The sequence below is a fragment of the Podarcis tiliguerta genome (assembly GCF_965153285.1).
Source record: "Podarcis tiliguerta genome assembly, chromosome: 7".
NCBI lineage: Eukaryota > Metazoa > Chordata > Lepidosauria > Squamata > Lacertidae > Podarcis > Podarcis tiliguerta.
In genome coordinates, this window is record NC_139540.1 from 28,086,208 (window position 1) to 28,106,518 (window position 20,311).

At 42.9% G+C, this 20,311-nt stretch overlaps 1 protein-coding gene across 1 annotated transcript; it reads left to right on the forward strand.

Annotated features, from left to right (window-relative positions):
• Positions 1-6,543: 6,543 nt before the first annotated feature.
• On the forward strand, positions 6,544-15,744 carry SLC7A13 (solute carrier family 7 member 13). Its single transcript, XM_083449783.1, has 5 exons — positions 6,544-6,630; positions 6,999-8,277; positions 11,347-11,478; positions 12,580-12,944; positions 13,967-15,744. The coding sequence occupies exons 2-5, from the start codon at positions 7,425-7,427 to the stop codon at positions 14,198-14,200; spliced, it is 1,584 nt and encodes a 527-aa protein (XP_083305909.1). The 5' UTR covers positions 6,544-6,630; positions 6,999-7,424; the 3' UTR covers positions 14,201-15,744.
• The last annotated feature ends 4,567 nt before the right edge of the window (positions 15,745-20,311 follow it).

The window sequence follows — 20,311 nt, forward strand, 5'->3', positions numbered from 1 at the left end:
CAAGAACTGCTTCTCTAAAGTGAACCCGGAAACTCCAATCAGCTAGATGCGTCACTCTTCATTTTTATTGCGTTTGTGAAACATGCCGGGAGCGGGCACCTTGGAGATAGAAAGAGAAGAGTGGTTCTCTATTTTTGAGACGGGCGCCTGTCCAGCATAGACTGACGTTCAAATGGAATCCGGAAGTTCTGGCCATGTGCACATCGTAATTTTCCCCATATCTGTTTGGCTCAGGGGAAACTTCTACAGTATCTTTGGGGGAAAGGAGTGGGGCTGCAGGCAGCCCACAGCGCTAGAAAAGTAGATCTCTCCCACTCCCTTCCCTTTAGAGAACAGTTTAATTTGAGGTCTCTGTTTCCCGCATCCCTACGGGGACGAATAAAGGGGCTTGGGAACGCATGTTCCAGACTGAACCAGATTTACGTTACAAGCAGCCTGAGCCCTGCATCTATCATAACAGAACCGTGTTCAGAAAAGGGCAACCAAAATGTTCGAGGGGGGGGGGAGGGCGACTCCCCTACTTTAGAAAAGTAGCAGCTTTGGGAACTTTTTAGGAGATTGCGGACTCTTCTTCCTTGGAGGTTTTTAAGCCGAGCTTGGATGAGCATCTGTCATTGGAGTTTTGTCTGAGACCCTCGGGGTCTATATCCAACGGAGCTGAGTGTTGGGAAATTCAAGGCAGATATAGCAATGTACCACTCTATGCAGCACATTGTTTATCTGTGGAACTCGCTTCCACAGGAGGCAGCAGTGGCTACCAACCTGAGTGGCTTTGAAAGAGGCTTGAACAAATCATGGATGAGGAGGCTATGCATGGCTACTTGCCATCATGGCTACGCTCTGCCAGGCAGGGCAAGACTGCTGCTTCAGGTGGCAGAGCACCCCCCCCCCCCATGGCATACCCACAGGCACCTCACCGGCCCTGCCAGAGCCGAGAAGTGTCACTGCCGTTAGCACTGATTTGGGTAAAGATCCCATCCATTTTGCACCTCAAATTGTGTGAGATCTTGCCCTCTCCGCATGCGGTTTTCGATAAATAAACTCCAGCTCGCTCTCCTGTTTTCCTGTAGGAAGCTCTGTGCAACTGGGGACTCGGCTACACTGACAAAGAAAAAGTGCTTTATATGTGTTGTTGTTCTAACACTGTGACACCAGGTGGTGCTGCGGAGTTCTGTTTTTGCCAACCCGATTTCTCATACAAAGTTTGCAACACGCTTAACTGAAACGCTTCTTTGATGTGTCAAGATCAAAGTGCAGCCCCACTCCAAAATAAACATGACAACACCCTTTACATAATGTGAGAATAGGGCTTGAGTGGGACATTTGTGTAAGGTCCTCCACTCCTCTTTCCCCCCACAAATGTGAGGTAGGTTCAGTTGAGAAATGGCAATTGGACTCAGGTCACCCAATGAGCTTTATAGCTGTATGGGGATTGCTGATTAGAATCTGATCTCCCCAGGTTCTGCATCTGTTTGGAAGCTATTTCAGTTGTTTTTAAATGTTTTCATTGTTTTTATATAGGGAATTGTTTCATATGCTTTGCATATAAATGTTTTTACACTTCTCTTGTTTTGTTACTGTAACTGCTTTATATAGTTGTATATATTATTGCTGCAAAATGCTTTGGGACCTTATAGTGAAATAAGAAATAAAATACATTTTTTAAAAAAAGTTTTAAAAGAACCCTGAGTGACATAGCTGGCACCCCTTAGGGAAAATATGTACTCTTTCTCATAAGGCACATGTACAGATATTTGCCATCCTCCAGAAAATGAAGAGTTTCTTCCCATCATTAATCTGAAGGGCACACATGTCTCCAAATTGCGTTGCCATCTGTGATGATACTAAATGAGCTGAAATGCGTATGTGCCTAATTTCCAGTGTCTTAATCATGGTTGTCACCCAAGAGGGGGCAATCTGGATTTATCTCTGTCCTCCTTTCCCCAACACTGCACATTAGAATCAATGGAGGGCAGCGGATCATGCAATACATTCATTAATGGAAATGACCAAATAAATCCATGATAGAAAACCTCACGGCTTGGTGATTTGGGTTGCTTACAGGTGACCTGTATATTGAGCATTCATCCTGATTCTGTTTGTACACAACTTGCAGGGCATTTATATGATGTCAGCTGTTTATTGAGCATCCATTCTGATTTGTTTTCAGGGACGTAGTACAATGTCATATCCGGAGCATTTGCTATCTTGCACTTTGTTTACCACCACAAGTCTGGTGTTGATTTTATTTTGGGGAGGAAAGCAGGTTTATTGTGCAAGGGTGCCAAAATCACTTTAATGACACAACCCAAAGTTGCCCAGGAATTGACTTCACTTCAAGTTACAAAATAGTGGCAATCTGGAAGCAGCAGTGGTCATATATATTGGGCTCCGGAGGCGTAAACTTAAGATTCGAAGATGGATTTGTGAAATTTTAAAAGTAAGGCAAGTAGTAGTCTTCTTCCTTTTCTTTATGAGGCCTCCTTGCTTGAAGACACTGGCTTGTCTGGATTTGCTGCAAGTTCAGGAACCATTCAGTTGGAGCTATCTTGGAGTCTTTGAGATGGTCTGACACATACGACTTGGGATCATCTATACAAGTACTGACTACTATACAATCCACGCCCAAAAGTGCAGAAAGTGCAGTCCCACAAGAAATCCTTTATGTTGTGATAGTTTTGTCTGCTTCTTCTATACTAAACCACTTCTGTGTTCAGTAACACAGGAAGGCATCTGTGGAAGTGATTTCCTGGACTGCACAGCTTCATACTTTCTCAAAAAGGGCTTCATGCACAGTTTAGAATGGAATCTTGGAATCGCGGCTTAGTCAAATAGGCTGGGTTATGACTTTAGCACAGTTTGTCATAGCTACTCCTTAGTGTAACCTTTGGTCATCCAGATGTTGCTGAACCACAACTCCCATCCGTTGGCTACCACTATCGCACAGGGCTTCACAAAGTGGCACAAGAAATGCCCAAACACTACAGTGCCAGTGGGAGAAAAAGTCCATTCACTGGCATAAACTCAGGGCTACATCTCCATCCATTGGAAAAGAGCCTCGGATGCAAGGGGCAGAAGGGAAACGAACCAGCTGGGTGAGGACGGTCTAGCTCTGGGGTCAGGCTAGGAAAGCAGAGGAGCACTGGGGCGGGAGGCAGATGGATGGGGCAGATGGAGATGGAGCTCTGCCACCGCCTTCTACAAGGTCCATTAATAGTTTTGTATGGCTGCCTTTTCCAACCATGAACCTGCCTGAACTCTGAGATCTGAGGCCCTTCTGTGATTGCCAACTTCAAGAGTACAGTGATACCTTGGTTTACAACCATAATCCGTTCCGGAGGTACCGGTTGTAAACCAAAACAGGTTGTAACCCAAGTTGTGCTTTCGCCAATGAGGCCTCCAAAAATAAATAAATGGTTGTAATAAAAAAGGGGGTTGTAATCCAAAATAAGGGGGACACACTTCAGTTTGACGTGGTTGTAATCCAAAACTGTTGTAATCGAAAATGGTTGCAAACCAAGGTACCACTGTAAGTCCAGAGCGTGGCAACAACAGGAATGCTGCCTCCAGGGAGGCCTGCCTGACACCAGTCTTGTAATTGTTTCAGTGCCAAAGACATTTCTGTGTGATATACTGTTAGGTAAAGGGTAAAGGTAAAGGGACCCCTGACCATTAGGTCTAGTCATGGCTGACTCTGGGGTTGCGGCACTCATCTCACTTTACTGGCCGAGGGAGCCAGCGTACAGCTTCCGGGTCATGTGGCCAGCATGACTAAGCAGCTTCTGGCGAACCAGAGCAGCGCACAGAAACGCCTTTTACCTTCCCGCTGGAGCGGTACCTATTTATCTACTTGCACTTTGACGTGCTTTCAAACTGCTAGGTCAGCAGGAACAGGCACCAAACAACGGGAACTCATCCCGTCGCAGGATTCGAACCGCCGACCTTCGGATCGGCAAGCCCTAGGCTCTGTGGTTTAACCCACAGCACCACCCGCATCCCTTGATATACTGTTAAGTCTGTTTTAATAATGTGCATGGGATTTTATTTCTACTTTGGTTGTAAATTGCTTTAGGACACAAGAAAACTATTCCCTTTTAAATGTGTTTGTGGGGGAAGGGGAGTTTTTTTTGGTGGGGGGGGTTGGTTCTTGTTTATATTATATGTTTTGTGTTTTTATCTTGTATTTTTATGTTGCGAACCGCCCTGAGATCTATGGTTGAGGGGCGATATACAAATTTAATTAATAATAATAGATATAACAAACCTACACTTTTATAAAACTTGTAAACTGCCCTGTGATCGCCAGATTAAAGGTGGTATATAAATTTAATTAATCATCAAAATCCCTAGCCATTGGGCATGCTTGCCGCAGCTGATGGAAGTTGTAATTCAGCCAAATTTGGAGAGCCAAAAGTTTCCTCTTCTTGCCTTAGACTAAGCTGGCTACTGGTAGACTGGGAGAAATAGACGTTGCTATCAGTTTATGACAGCAATCCTATACATGTTTAATCAGATGCCCATTCAATAGCACCTACTCTCAGTTAAGTACCAGTTAAGAAGAATTGCATCCCTGAGGGTACATCTCACATATCTCAGCGCAATACTATTTCCTGAACACACACACACACACACACAAACACACACACACACGGGATTGTGCTGTAAATGCAATAAAAAAGGGAAGAAAATCAGTATCTGAATCATCAAGGAGCACAATGCAGTGCCAGATGGCATTTTTAGGGGTTTTTGTTTAAATAAATGGCACATATGAAGTCCTTGATGTGCTGCTGAGATCCAGTGAGACCATTTGCTAAATCAATAAGGAGTCAGTAAAGCTTTATGACCATATGCCTCTTGTAATGAATAATCAGGGGAGAGTAATGACAAAGCACATCAATTTGATTAATCAGATATTTATTGCATGCTGGCAGGTTTTGGATGAAATATGCATGGAAGAATTAATATTTCTGTTTATACTTTATTTCTTGATATCCAGTATACCCTGCTGAGTTTATGTTTGATCTGAGTTAATGAACCCAAATATCTTTGTTTCGCTCTTTTTTTGTAGGAAGTTTTATGGTTGCTTTTAAGCTTGCATAAAAAGCAGCATCAGCTGTACTTCCCTTCTTCTATACAACTATTAAAGGTGAAGGATCCTTGTCTGTTTTGGCATCTGCTCATCCAGGTCCACACTTATGAAGTTTCTCTTAATGCTTTCCCAAAATCTACTTCCCATTTTCACCCATTAATTGCATTCCTGCGGTCAGGAGCGAGCAACACATTTATCATGTCCTTGGTTATCTTTTCTATAAGGTTTACTAAAAAAAAGGCAGAGGATCCTAGTGTCACAGCAGTAAAACATATTTACAAAGCTAAGCAGGGTCCAGTATGGTTTCACATTGGATAGGGGACCGTGTGTTGAGATTTCTGCATTTGACTAGATGACTCTCGGATCCCTTCCAACTCTACGATTCTAAACATTTCCAAGAGGAAGGAAATCTGAATGTGCAATCAGATTTTAGCTGTGTAATCAGATTCCAGCTCCCCTGTTTACCCACAGGCCTGTCTGCTTATAGACAAATCCTTTTGTTATCTCAGATACTTGGAACAAATGTCTATAATTGCCTTTGATCCGACTTGAGACTCTGGATCAAAAAATGTAATCAGTATAAAACTGGGATAGACTTTGCTACCAGGGAATTGCCAATAGTTTCTTTCAGCGGTGCCTCTGTTTCTACAGACATAATTGAGCACGTGCGGAAGACTTGGCCTCGTCTAACACAAATACGCAATTTTGCTTGTAGAAGCCTTGTTTAAGGGAAAGTGGAAATGTACCCTTGTCTTACCGTTTTCAGTTTAAGCTAGAATATTGTACTATTGAAATTATACTCTAAATTTCTTTAATTTTTCTTCTGGTCTACACCATATGTTTCGAGCACTCTTACACAACTTTAGCAGTCATGGCTTCTGTTGGTATCGAAAGGTAAAAGGTAAAGGGACCCCTGACCATTAGGTCCAGTCATGGGTGACTCTGGGGTTGCGGCACTCATCTCGCTTTATTGGCCGAGGGAGCCGGTGTGCATCTTCCGGGTCATGTGGCCGGCATGATTAAGCCGTTTCTGGTGAACCAGAGCAGTGCACAGAAATGTTGTTTACCTTCCTGCTGGAGCGGTACCTATTTATCTACTTGCAGTTTGACGTGCTTTTGAACTGCTAGGTTGGCAGGAGCAGGCACCAAGCAACGGGAGCTCACCCCGTTGCGGCGATTCGAACCACTGACCTTCTGATTGGCAAGTCCTAAGCTCTGTGGTTTAACCCACAGCGCCACCCGCATCCCTGGTATCGAAAGGTATTTAGTCTCACTGCTCTCCTATATTCTCACTGCTCTCCTATATACTGGACACAGTCACAGGGAACATCAAGTGTTACAGCACTCTGTAAATACCCAGGTCTATGGCAGGGAAACAACTCAAGAGCTCTCCTGCAAACAGTAAGTGTAGGCTTTATATGACTTGTTCAAGTAAAGCTGTTCCTTTCTTGGCAGCCCCACCTCAGCCTATTTCGTAGGACAAATATAAAGAAAGGAAAACCCTCCTTGTAGATCTCTTCCAGGACCTTTGCACATTCCAGGTAAGCAAGCTTTGAAGTAAAGGGGTCCACTGAATGAGGTCTGCTTCCCTATCTGTGCTCACCCCCTTCAGGGACTCAGGATGGACTTGTTCCTTCACATTAGGACTGCAGCTTACTACGCAGTCAGGTTCCTCCGTCAAGAGTTTTTGCTCCATCTGTCTTTGCCTTGACAGCCTCCCCAACCTTGCATTTTAGTGTGAATTTCTCCTAATGCACACGTTTGCATGCAATTTTGCCCGTTATCCACATAAAGCAACTTGTGCTAATACAATGCATTTTTGCTAATTATCCACATTTTTGCAAAGCAATTTTCACAAAAAACCTAATGCATTTTTGCTTGTTTTTTTGGTATCCCTCTGTCTCGACAGACAATGGAGTCCACCTCTGGAGGTGAAGTCAAACCAAAGTGACCCTCCTTGGGGCACAAGCCTGGGTACTGTATATGGAGGTCCTGGGCTGCCCAGATGACAAGACCCCAATTGCTGATGTGGTCCAAAGCAGAGCAATATATTTGGCATTGGCTAATATATGCATTGTTATGCACAGATTAACTAGCATATGCCTTTTTTGTACACTTTACTTGGCTGAAGAACTGCATTGCAAAATTCAGAGAAGTGTGAATTCCCAAGGACGGCTGTGTTTCAGTTCTCTTTTTGTTCCAGAAAATCTGCCTTAATTTGAGAACACGCTGGTGATGGGGAATGCTATTTTCTATGACCCAGCCTGCTTCCTCGAAACAACATGGTTAATCATCAGCACTTTTCCTGTTAAACATAGGAGGGTACAGGTTTGTAATGACCTTGCAAACAGTTCCAAGTAACGTTTCACTGCAGTCAGAGGAGGAGATTAGGATCTTCGGGTTGCTAACGATTCTTTTTTTGGTGTGTGTATGTGGAAATCACAGCAAAAGAAAACAAAGCGCCATGGGGAACGACGGGTGTGATCAGGTGGGTGAAGAAAATAAAAGCCAAAATGGCGAGATGCAACTCAAAAGAACCATAGGATATTTTGAAGGGGCCAGCTTTATCGTGGGCACCATTGTAGGGGCAGGGATCTTTGTCTCCCCCACTGGAGTGCTGAAATATTCTTTGCTCAATGTTGGCGTTGCCTTGATCATCTGGACAGCTTGTGGCATCGTATCATTGATGGGCGCTCTCTGCTATGCAGAGCTGGGCACCGCTTTACCGTTCTCAGGAGGAGAATACAGCCACATCAAGAGAGCCCTGGGCTCTCCCTTGGCTTTCATCTTTCTGTGGACTTCAGTGTTCAACAAACCCGCCTCAAATGCCGCTCGGGCCTTGCTGTTTGCTGAGTATGCTACCAAGCCTTTCTACGGCGAGTGCCCGGTTCCCGACGTGCTGAAGAAATGTCTGGCTTTGGCGGTCCTCTGGTGCCTGGGGATCCTCAACGGTCGAAGTGTCAAGATGGCTGCTTGGGTGCAGACTGTTTTCACCGTCCTGAAGATGATGGCGCTCTCTGTAATCGCCGTTGGCGGGATTGTCCTGCTGATCAGGGGGAGGAAAGAGAACGTAGCAAGATTTGAGAATGCCTTCGGCTCAGAGATCCCAAATGCTGCACAGGTTGCAGAAGCGTTTTACCAGGGGCTCTATGCATATGGCGGCTGGTGGTCTCTCAACTATTTGTCAGGTATATCTCTCGTTTTTGCTTTCAGTTGGCAGTTGTGATGTCTTGATTATGGAACTGAGGCTCCACACAGGTGTCAGTGACTTTTCTTGATGATGAATAGAGTCCTGTACAGCTTCCTGGCTGGTTTCTTCATACAGGCCTGAAGCAATAATTTTCTAGGCCAAGGAAAGAGAAGGAGTGAAGACACTGCAGGGTGGATCATTCTAAAGCAGTAAACAACTAATTCACAAGGATTGAGCACAGTGAAGCAGTCTGTTTAATCACACAGAATTTCTGAACCAGGATTTTTTGTTTGTTTGTTTTAAATGTTTGAGCTACTGTCATTCAATCAGGGAACGCATAGATAAGTGTTAGGCCCAATTCTGGATCAGTTTCAGCCATGTGAAAGTATCCCTGCAGATGTTGTTGAATTCTATCATCCTTTATCTTTGGCTATGCTCTGTGGTGCTGATGGAAGTCCAACATAATCTTGGATGGTCAAAGGTTTCTCATCCCTGATGGAAACCATGGTATTGCGATGTGAGCCAGGGAAGTTGTGAGGTATAAGATCCTAAATGCACACTAAAGGTACGCATTGGATTCAGGCAAATCCTGAGTGATGATTCTAAGGCTTCTCTGAGCTGAAGCAGGATCTCTCTGAAGCACCCTGAACTGCTGGGGACCATTAAAGCTATTTGGGGTGATTAAGAGATCCAGACGTTTTTCAAAAAGCTATACAGACCATGTGCAGGGGTGCAAACTTGAATAAAATATGTGATCATGTGTCTGAAAAAAACTGAAACATATGATGAAAATACAGGGTGGTCCTGCAGACAGACAGGACTAGATTCTAATCTAGGAGTTGCCAATCCTTTGGGGCACGGGCTTTTTGAAAGAGTGCTCTGGTACCCACTCTCTCTAGCTAGACAGAAGAGAAAGCATATGCATATGCATATGCACACACACAGAGAGAGAGACACACACACACTTTGGGGTTTTAAAAATATAGTCTAGACTCTAGGTGAAAGTCAGATATATCCTCTTAAATTTGCATGATTTTACATGGGACTCCACCACCGCCAGAAGCATCATCAATTTAAAGCTGATGGATTTTCATGATTTTTTAATAGGGTGGTAACCAAATCACCAGAAAATTTATACCTGTGGATATAAATGTGACCCACAGTTTTGAGGGGATCCCTCGTAAAAAATATGAGGATGAATAAGAATCCATACCCCAAAAGAATGTTTTTTTGTGCAATGACTGTGCTGGGGAGCACCAGAGCTGATTTTTATGGTCCAGGTGTGATCTGTGATTTGATGGTGGTGAGGAGTAGGGAAATCTGTGGAAAAAACATGCAATATGAAGAAGAAGAAGAAGAAGAGGAGAAGGAGGAGGAGGAGGAGGAGTTTGGATTTCATATCCCGCTTTATCACTACCCGAAGGAGTCTTAAAGCAGCTAACATTCTCCTTTCCCTTCCTTTCTCACAACAAACACTCTGTGAGGTGAGTGGGGCTGAGAGACTTCAGAGAAGTGTGACTGGCCCAAGGTCACCCAGCAGCTGCATGTGGAGGAGCGGAGACGCGAACCCGGTTCCCCAGATTACGAGTCTATTGCTCTTAACCACTACACCCTCGGCTCTCCAGTATCCAGAGGATACCTTTATTGGATTTGACTTTTATCTCTTCCCTCTCTTTTTTTTATCTCTCCCCTCTCTTTTTCTGACCCTCTGTTCTCACTCCCCACCCCAACACCCTCCTTCTCCTGCTCCCTGCTGCATCTTGTCCCCCCCCCTCCTGCCTCCTCCAGTCACTCTGTTGCCTCCCCATCTCTCAGTCAGCTCTCTGCATTTCTCTGTTGCTGGGCTAGGTCACTGTTAGCCAAGCTACAGAACTATGCTTAAGCAGCCATCTCATACCTGGCGCAAGGAATGTATATTTGTGCCAAGAACAGAAACATAAGATAAGGAAAGCGGTTGGCACATAAGTAACTACCTACTTGGAGCATTCCAAGGTGGTGGTGAAATCTTCCCTTTGGTTTGCACCTGGTTACAGCTGCTGTGAGTGTTGAACAAACCTAAGCAGTGTACATAATGTACCTATTGTCCTGAGTCTTTATATTTGCTCTGTTTCCTCAAGACTGAACTAGGACCACACAGTTACTTCCTGACAGGCATCAATTTGACCATTGTTACTGGTTCTCAGAGCAGCAACCGGTGAGGTAATCATTGCAAATTGATTCAGTAAAACACAATGGCTGGGATCTGAAATTCCACAAAGTTGCAATGAACACACTTAAAATAATTCTCTTCCGTTTCAAGAAAAGCTTCACATATGAAACATCCCAAACACTGTGGTTTAGAGAAGGCCACTGTTGCATGAGACCCCTCGATTTGCCCCATATCTGTTGGCTTGGAGTTCCTATAGAAAAATGGTCTTATGCATGCTTTCTGATTTTACTCTGTTTTAGTTTTATAGTATGGGGAATGTTTTTGCAATGATCAACACGGTACTTGGAGGAACATAAGTTAGTAAAGAAAATATGGCCAAAGAAGCATAAATGAAAGCGAAATTCTTTGTTTTGCAAAACAACACCATACCGTGGGGGCGGGGGGCGGCATAGAGAATAACAATAATCATGCCAGCTGAAAACATGGTATAAGAATAAATGTAAAGCAAATTTTCACAAGATTCAGTGCCAATTTTCAAATTCAGCATATGGAAATTCACAAAAAGAGCATAGTCACGAGTCTAGTAAAAGAAGTTATGATGTATGCTTTCTCCCTTTACAAACAAATGTTTTGGAATGATTTCTAGGCAGAGCGCCTTCTCAGTGGTGGCACCCACCCTGTGGAACGCCCTCCCACCAGATGTCAAGGAAATGAACAATTATCTGACTTTTAGAAGACATCTGAAGGCAGCCCTGTTAGGGAAGTTTTTCATGTATGAAGTTTTATTCTGTTTAATATTCTGTTGGAAGCTGCCCAGAGTGGCTGGGGAATAAATAATAACTTCTTCTTCTTCTTCTTTTTCTTCTTCTTCTTCTTCTTCTTCTTCTTCTTCTTCTTCTTCTAAATTTTCTATTTCAGAGGAAGTTAAAAATCCCAGCAGGAACATTCCATTGACTGTGATGACAACACTTCCTGCAATAACTGTGTTTTACTTGCTTGTGAACATTTCATACTTGACAGTTCTCACACCAAAAGAGGTTGTCTCCTCAGGTAGGCTGATTGGTTTGCATTTTTTATTCAAGAACTGATCATAGATATAATACATATTCAGTAGATAATAGAGATGGATGACCTGACAATTGTGTTTTCTCCATTTCTCATTTTTCCAATCTTATGCTCAGTTTACTACTCTGCACCAATATGTGATTTTTTAAAGTCAGTATGTTAATGTGCATTTCTCCTTATTCTTGTATGTATTTTCCCCCAAATATAAACATTTTAAATAAACAATTTCCCATATTGTTACTGTTATGTTCACATTTATACATTTCTGTGCACAATTTCCTCTAGAATATGCATGTTTTGATTGAAGAAGTTAGAAAAGTGAGAATTTCAAAGGATAGCTGTGTTTCAGTTTGGGTTTTGCCCCAGGAAGTACAAATTAGGCAGGCTCATATTAAAAAGTGAACCAAACCAAAACCAGGCAGGCCAGGGTCTCAAGCAAACCAAAGCAGAGATTTTGCTAATAAAGTCAAAGTTCAAAAAGCATGCAGTAGGCAGAAAATCAGATTTATGTTTGTGTGTTTAACTGAAGCCCCATTTGGTGATTTTTGGAAGTGCATTTTAAATTGTCAGTTGTTTAGTCTATCCCGATCAGGCATAGGGGATTAAGAACTATACCTAATATAAAATAATTCCCCTTTGCTTTGGGATGAGACCCAAATCCCATTGAAATTTATGGATGAATTTCTCTTCCAAGTGATGATGCATGGTTTGTTGTAAAGAAGAAGACATAAATTCAATGTGACCAACATTATTATTGATTGCTATAGGTGTACAATCTTGTTTCTGGGAATACAGATGACATCACTGCAACACACTTCAGCACCAAGGTGGTGTGTGTGTGTGTGTGTGTGTGTGTGTGTGTGTTTGCAATAAATACATAATTTGGCTAATGCCCCACCTCTTATGGCAACAGAAAGTACTGTATACAATTTGAAATACTGCCATGATAGCCTGATGCAGTACCTCCAACTGCTAGTGCTTTAAATGGTCTGGCAGCCACTGAAACATGAGACTAAACTTGATGATCCAGGAGAGCTGTCAAACTGTAACCAGGAGTCTGCTAATGATGTCGATGTTTCCTTGCAGTTGCTGTAGCAGTCACTTGGGCCGACAGGGTGATCCCTTCAGTTGCCTGGATAATTCCTGCATCTGTGGCCATCTCCATATTTGGCGCCCTCAACAGCAGCGTATTTACACTCGGACGATTGACCTACGCTGGAAGCCAATCCGGACATTTGCCCACCATAGTATCCATGCTCAATGTCCACCACTGGACCCCAGCGCCAGCCATGATTTTCTCAACTGTCGTTGCGTCCATTTTTATTATCCCATCAGACCTAATTGCTTTAACCAATTATTTTGGCTTCTCCGTTTGGCTGATGATTGGATTAACTTGCACTAGCCTGATTGTCCTCCGCTACCGAGAGCCTAATCTACACAGGCCATATAAGGTAAAAAGAAATGTAAATACCTAATTAATTGCCGTATAAATATCACGCGAGTCTTGCAAGCTTTATGCTATGGACACTGTAAGCTCAACCCCACTGATACTAGATGGAACATATGGGCATTAGAAATTGCCTTATGCTTAGACAGATGATTGGTTCATCTAGTCTATATTGTATACACTGATGGGCAGCAAACCTTTTGGAGGGCCAGGCAGAGGTTTTCTACATAAACCTTTATATAAACCTATATATATTAGGAGGTGAGCCTACTGAGTGAAGAGCATGCAATTATAGGACAGAATTCTGTTTCAACCTTGCCAAAAGACCACATCTTGGTATGGTCCAGAATCACAGTTTGCCATTTTGAATAGAATTGTTTTTAAAAGGTAGATCTACACGGCCATCTTAGCCGTGTCTATTAAGAAATAAGTCCTGCTGAATTCAATGGGGCTTAAATTCAGAGAAGGTGGAGGTTAGAATTGCAGCTTTCATTGCACATGGGTGTGTATTAGGGGGAAAGAAAATGTGTCTGAAATATAGGGGTGGACTCTAAGCAGTGATGCTGTGCACATATGGAAAATGGCAGGGGGACCTGTACTGAAAGGGAGACAGGCATTTTACTCAGCTACGGCTGCAGAATCAAAGGCAAATTCTGAAAGTGCAACACCAAACAAATGAGACATAATGCAAGGATAGGTCCAGACAGGACCACCTTGCATGGAGACAAGCCAAGCTTCACATGTGAAAAATGACTGAACAGTTATTTATACCATCCCCAGTGACTGTAGGAAGATCACTCAGTACTCAGGAAGTCTGGAGGAAATCTCTTGCATAATGCAGCTCTGGAGAGATTCTGCCTGGGGCTCTTTCAGTTCTTACCACCTGTCCCCCAAAATAGTTGGTTGGCAGCACAAGCATCATCTCTGCTCAGAATATGAAACGTATTTTATTTTTCTGCAGTTTTCCCCCCATGCTTGTTCATATAGCTGACATTTTCTTTCCCAAACGCCTTTTCTGTTTTGCAGGTTTTCTTACCTGTCGCTTTCGGAATGGTGGCGATTTCACTGTTCTTAGTTTTAGCTCCTATAGTCTGGTCTCCAAAGGTGCAGTACATTTATGCTTCCATTTTTATGCTTGGGGGTCTCCTCTTATATGTGCCTTTCGTCCATTTTAAAATTCATTTTAAGTTTATTGACAAAATCACTTGCTACCTGCAGCTGTTGCTGGAGGTGTCACCTCCTCATTATAAATCTGAGTAAGGGCAAAGGTTCATACCTGGCTGCCTTTTTTTTTTTTGGTGAAGAACGTGGCTTGGATCTAGAATAGCACAAATGGAATATTGCTTCCTACAGCCTTCTCTCCAAGGGGGTGGGGGAGACAGTTGGTTTTAATGCAGACCCACCTAATTTGCATTTCTTGAAACAATACACAAACTGAAATGCAACTCACTGTTGAAATTTGCCCTTCTGATTTTGCAATGCTGTTCTCCAACCCAAAGAGATGTGTACAAAAAAACTGTATATTAGGGGAAATTATGCAGTAAAATGCATATATCATACCTTCCAACAGCTTGTGTCCCAAAGCTGGGATGCATGTCTCCCCATCTGTGATCCTGGGTGATTCAAATGACCCGCATGAGATCATGGAGCCCAAAATACATGCTTTCTTTCGGGAGAGATTGTGCCGCGGAATCTCATGAGATCAAGGCACCCAAATGGCTGCTGTGCTCTCCTGCAAGAAAATTGGATGCCACATTCCCCCCCCCCCGAACATTTTCAGGCTACGGTATATTCAGGAGACTAACACAAAAAATGCATTGTATTAGAGTAAATTGGACACAGAAATATATATATTAGGCATAACTGCCAATTTTTCCCTTTTCTTGTGAGGAATCCTATTCGGAATAAGGGAATTTCCCTTAAAAAAAGGGAAAAGTTGACAGCTATGATATTAGGAGGTCAAAAACAAAATCACAAACTGATTTATAAATATTGTGAACTGAACATAAGATTTGAAAAATGAGAAACAGAGAGAAACTAAAACTGATAGATTTGTCAGTCTGTATTTCTCACTGCTCCTGCCAACCTAGCAGTTCGAAAGCACGTCAAAGTGCAAGTAGATAAATAGGTACCGCTTCGGCGGAAAGGTAAACGGCGTTTCCGTGCGCTGCTCTGGTTCGCCAGAAGCGGTTTAGTCCTGCTGGCCACATGACCCGGAAGCTGTAAACCGGCTCCCTCAGCCAATAAAGCGAGATGAGCACCGCAACCCCAGAGTCGGTCACGACTGGACCTAATGGTCAGGGGTCCCTTTACCTTATTTCTCACTGCATCTCCCTGGACCATCACCTCAAAGCACAAGGGTACACAATCCCCGTTGTGTGAGCATTTTTCTGCACCCCACCCAATGTTTCTTAAGGTTACAAGTTAGTAAAGCAGTCACCTGGTTAAAGTACTCTGAATTTGAAAGCAGCCCATTGCCCCTTTTTTGTTGCTTGCATTTTAAACTTTATTTCAAAAGAAAAGAAAACCCAATTTGCTGGCTGAAGATGCTGGTCCTAATAACCCAAACTTGTGTTGCATTGTGTTTTAATGCTAATGGGACATTAGATGAAGGGCAGGAATTAATAATAATAATATCATTGGGTGGAATAATGTTTAAGTGTAACTGATTTCAGATGGTTTTGTATTGTAATTGTTTTTGGAATGTTTTGGAATGTTTTTGCTTTTGTTTTCTAATGGTATATCTGTTTGCTGTTCTGGGCTCCTGGGTGAGATATAAATTGAATAAATAATAATGGGGAAAACTCTTGGGATATTTTTTTAAGAGCACATTCTAGTATGTTTTGTTTTTCAAACAATTAAACTAAAAACTAAACATAGTAATTGTTTGTCAAGTCGAATAGAGAAAAGCCACAACTTCTTTAAAATGGCAATGCCCTAACTATTATCTATTTTCAGGCTGTTATTTATTAGGTCTTCTTCTTTGGTGATCACTCATAGCTGAGTAAGATTGTCTTCCATGAACATGGTTTTAACAGTGAGTCTGTAAGTGACTGTGGAGGCCAGTTCTGGATCCACATGTCCTTCCACAGTGGGGACATTGGTTTCTGGGCGGGAGTTGATCATGGTGAGGGTTTGCCAAGCGTGTCTTCATTTTAGCACATTTCTCCCTTTAGTCCTGAGTTCAAGTGTCTTCAAAGGCCATGACATCTTTGGTAAAGGCTGTTCTCCATTGGAGCACTCACAGGCCAGCGTTTCCCAATTGTAAGTGTTTATACTACATATTAGATATGCCCCCGAGGATGTGACTAGCCCAGGAATGATTATTTTTCCAGAACTAAATTCACTGTCTTTTGCCCAGACACCCACTCCTGGTTCCCCCACAAGCTTTCTTCATTTCAGCAACCTAATTAGGGTGTTGGGGGAAGACCCACATTTTTTATTATTACAGTCGTACCTCGGAAGTTGAATGGAATCCGTTCCAGAAGTCCGTTCGACTCCCGAAACGTTCAGCTTCCAAAGCATGGCTTCTGATTGGCTCCAGGAAGCTCCTGTAGCCAATCGGAAGCTGCGGAAGCCCCATTGGATGTCCAGGTTCCAAAAAGAACGTTCGAAAACTGGAACATTCACTTTCGTTTTTTGATTGTTCAGGAGATGAAACGTTCGACTCCAAGGGCGTTCGGGAGCTGAGGTATGACTGTATTACTATTCTTAAACAACTGGAAGCCAGGAATCTTTGCCTATATAAATCACAGAAATCTACCAATACAGCCCAGTCTCCAATCTCTCTACCCTTGCTCTATACATTAAGTTGAAGATCTTATTTATTTTGGTCAACTGCCATTTTGCATTCATGGGTGAGTTGATAACTGCCCTGAGGCTTCAAAATGCCTCTTTGATCCCTCCCCCCCCCCCCACATGGGTCACTTGCATGATCCATAAGAAACTATCCAATAACAGGGACATAGAATTCCAGAGGTGCTGTGGATGAGATATAGCTGTTTTGCAATCAAAACCTTGTACACATATCCTGTTTGGATACTTCACCTCTGTTTTTGCATCACAACAAATTATCCAATAATTTATTTTAATGCTTTGGTTATAGAAAACAGATGCGTGTCTTGAGTTCATATGTTTGAACCAGTAGGGAGTTACAGCCATGGAAGACTGAGCACAATTCATGAGTGTTCATAGACCTTTGTAGCTTTTGTAGATGTTTTGTGCCTGCTTTTGTAGATGTTTTATGTCTGCACTTAAGTGATTCACTTGAGATTGGGAGTGTCAATAGCTAACCCAAAGTTCCATTTCACAAAACAGGTAGCAGCCTTAGGCTGTGGTGCTATACACAGGATGTGCTGCGATGCTACAATAGTGGGACGGGCAGTTATCCCTGAGCAAATAATTGGGTTTGGGATGCCAGGTTTATTTGTAGTTAGGGAGCGCCTATCGATACGTCCAGCAGATGGCACCATACAAACAATATCTGACCTGAAGTAGTAGGTAGATTATGCAGAACGCAAGAGAAACAGCAGCGACTCATTATTATTATTTTTGCAAGGTAAAAATGTAGATAAATCATTTTCTAGGTCAGGAACTTAAAATCTATTCGGTCCGTGCCCTGCTTTTGAAACTTTTATGAGCAACTCAGGACCACTTGACTGTAAAAGGATATTATTATCCTAAAGAATGTAACCATTGAATAATAATTGAGATACAGATGGAATACACACACACACACACACACACACACACACACACACAGTGGTACCTCTGGTTAAGAACTTAATTCGTTCCGGAGGTCCGTTCTTAACCTGAAACTGTTCTTAACCTGAGGTACCACTTTAGCTAATGAGGCCTCCCACTGCCACCTTGCCGGATTTCTGTTCCCATCCTGAGGTAAATTTCTTAACCCGAGGTACTACTTCCAGGTTAGCAGAGTCTGTAACCTGAAGCGTTTGTAACCCAAAGTGCTTGTAACCCGAGGTACTACTGTATATACTGTATTGAGAGAGAGAGAGAGAGAGAGAGAGAGAGAGAGGGAAGTCAATCCCCAAGAATTGATCAGAAGAATACCGTGTCACTGCCACCCTGGTGAGATGTTACTGCCTGTGAGGTCTGAAGGTACAAGGCCACCACTTGGCTGAAGCTAAGCAGGTCTGGGTTGGGTTAGTGCCTGGGTGGGGGACCACCTGAGAGCCATATGCATTCCACGCTGCCTTCGGCTCCATGACAAAACATCATCTCCCTGTAGGTCAAGGCCAACATAGATGGTCGAATTCGAGCAAGCTGCAGTGACAGGAGGATGTTATGTTAGAGAGCTCTTAGTTTTTCTACTGGGTCCCTAGGAGACAGAAAGTGCCTGGAAAGCCACTGTGTCTTGGTTGCCTGGCTACTTCTGCATCTGAAGGTAGCCAGAGCTCACAGCTCCTTCATTCTGTGGCAGGTAATCACACACCCATGTGTGGCATTGTGACATTAACATATGAGAGTGCTGGAGGTGAAATAGTTAAACAAGTTACCCAATCAGAACCCAGGGGGTGGAGTCAGAGGGACTATAAAACCAGCTCTGGGAGGGGCGAAAGGAGAGTTTGTTGGGAGTTGGGTGGTTGGTTGGAGTGGGAGTGAATTGGGATAGAGTCTGTGGGGAGGTTGAGTCAGTGTAGCAAAATAAGCTGAGTCAGGAACAGTTAGGAGCTAGGAGGACAAGTAAATATCTGAGAGGTGGTTTAGTGAGTGAGAGCAGGTAGTGGAAGTTATAGGTCTGGATAGGCACCCCATGATTGTAATGGACCGATACCGTTTATGAAACCACACACTTGTTAAACTGCAATAAATAAACAGAAGTTTATGTTCCAATTTAAACCTGACTGGACTCAGTATTGTACCAGGTAGGGCCTGGGTGATGGCAATGAGAAATAAAGTGGTGGCACAAGGATCAATAGACGGTGAAACATCTGGGGACCCTGTCTGATCGCCACAGGCATCATGCTTGCATCGCCCTGTGGGGGCTGCAGAAACCATCCTACTCTTGGGGTCTCCTCTTCTCTGAGACAGTTGTGACACTATACACTGGCACCAACTCAGTGGGCACTTTCAATTGGTTTTAAACCATCATGAGCAGCGGTTACATTTTTGGGGCTAGTGGGGAAACTCAAAAAAGAACTGCATGCACAAGCCTCATTAAATTCCTAAAAAATACAGGAAGACGAAAGGGAAACATCAAAATTAATGGGACACTGCATGGCAGACGAATTACAATACCCCTGGGAGCATTCAAATGGGTACTTGATGATGGGTAATAAATAACCACAGCAGTAGTGTAAATAGCAATATCCATTATATAAGCGATCATCGCAACACTGTCAGAATGATCGAAAACAATAATGTTATTTTAGCAAACTGCCTGATCAGGCTGAGATCGTGTAAGTTTAATGAAATGATCAAACTGCAACAGACTAGAAGATGAACTGGTTCAGAACAGCAAACTCATCCCAACTCATAAATCCATATCAGATCAGTAGTAAAGCAGATCTTAATAAATCCTAGAGTTACTCACTGGACGCAAGATCTGCTGGACTCAATATTTGCCAACTTAGGCATGTGAAAACTTCACCTGAATCACCCACCCACCTTGTGATTAGGCTGCAAACACAGCTTATGTGTGCCTCTGATAAATACTTTCCCACCTCTAATCCCTCATCCACACAATACCGTTTGTTACAGCACAGTTTTAATCTGAACTAGCACTTTTAAAAGAATCCATAGAAAGTGACCTCCGTTCATACCAAGGACATCACGCTTCATTGTATTTTTTCCAGTCTTCCAATTAAAATACCAATTAAAATATTTGGCCAGGATAACCTTAGATCAATAACAGCCGCCTAAGAGTCGGAAATTCTGATTCAATGTAAGGCTGCAGCACAGCAGTAATAGACCTTTCTCCACCAAGAACTCAAATGTTGAATAAATGTAGTCCCATTAAAATAAGCATTTCTTCTGAGCATTTGAAAATGTAGCTAATTCCTCTATGGGGAAGCTGGGCATAAACTTGAGTTGTTTAATTTGTGACCTCTTGAGCCTTGTTGCTGATCAGGTTATTTAGAGGTTAATCACACAACTGTTGGTACCACACAACTGTTCTTCAGCAATATATAACTGAGAATAGTGCAAGCAGAACAAGAATATCTGCATTTATATTTGATTATTTCAGAATGTAGTCTCCCTTCTACTAGTTATAGCAGAACTACATATGGTATTGGAACCTATTCCCATTAAAAGCAGGTATCTTACAACCAACCACTCATTTTTCCTGATTTCAGCAAGCTTTGTCCAACAGGAACAGAGACAAGAAGCATGTGACTTTCCAGATAG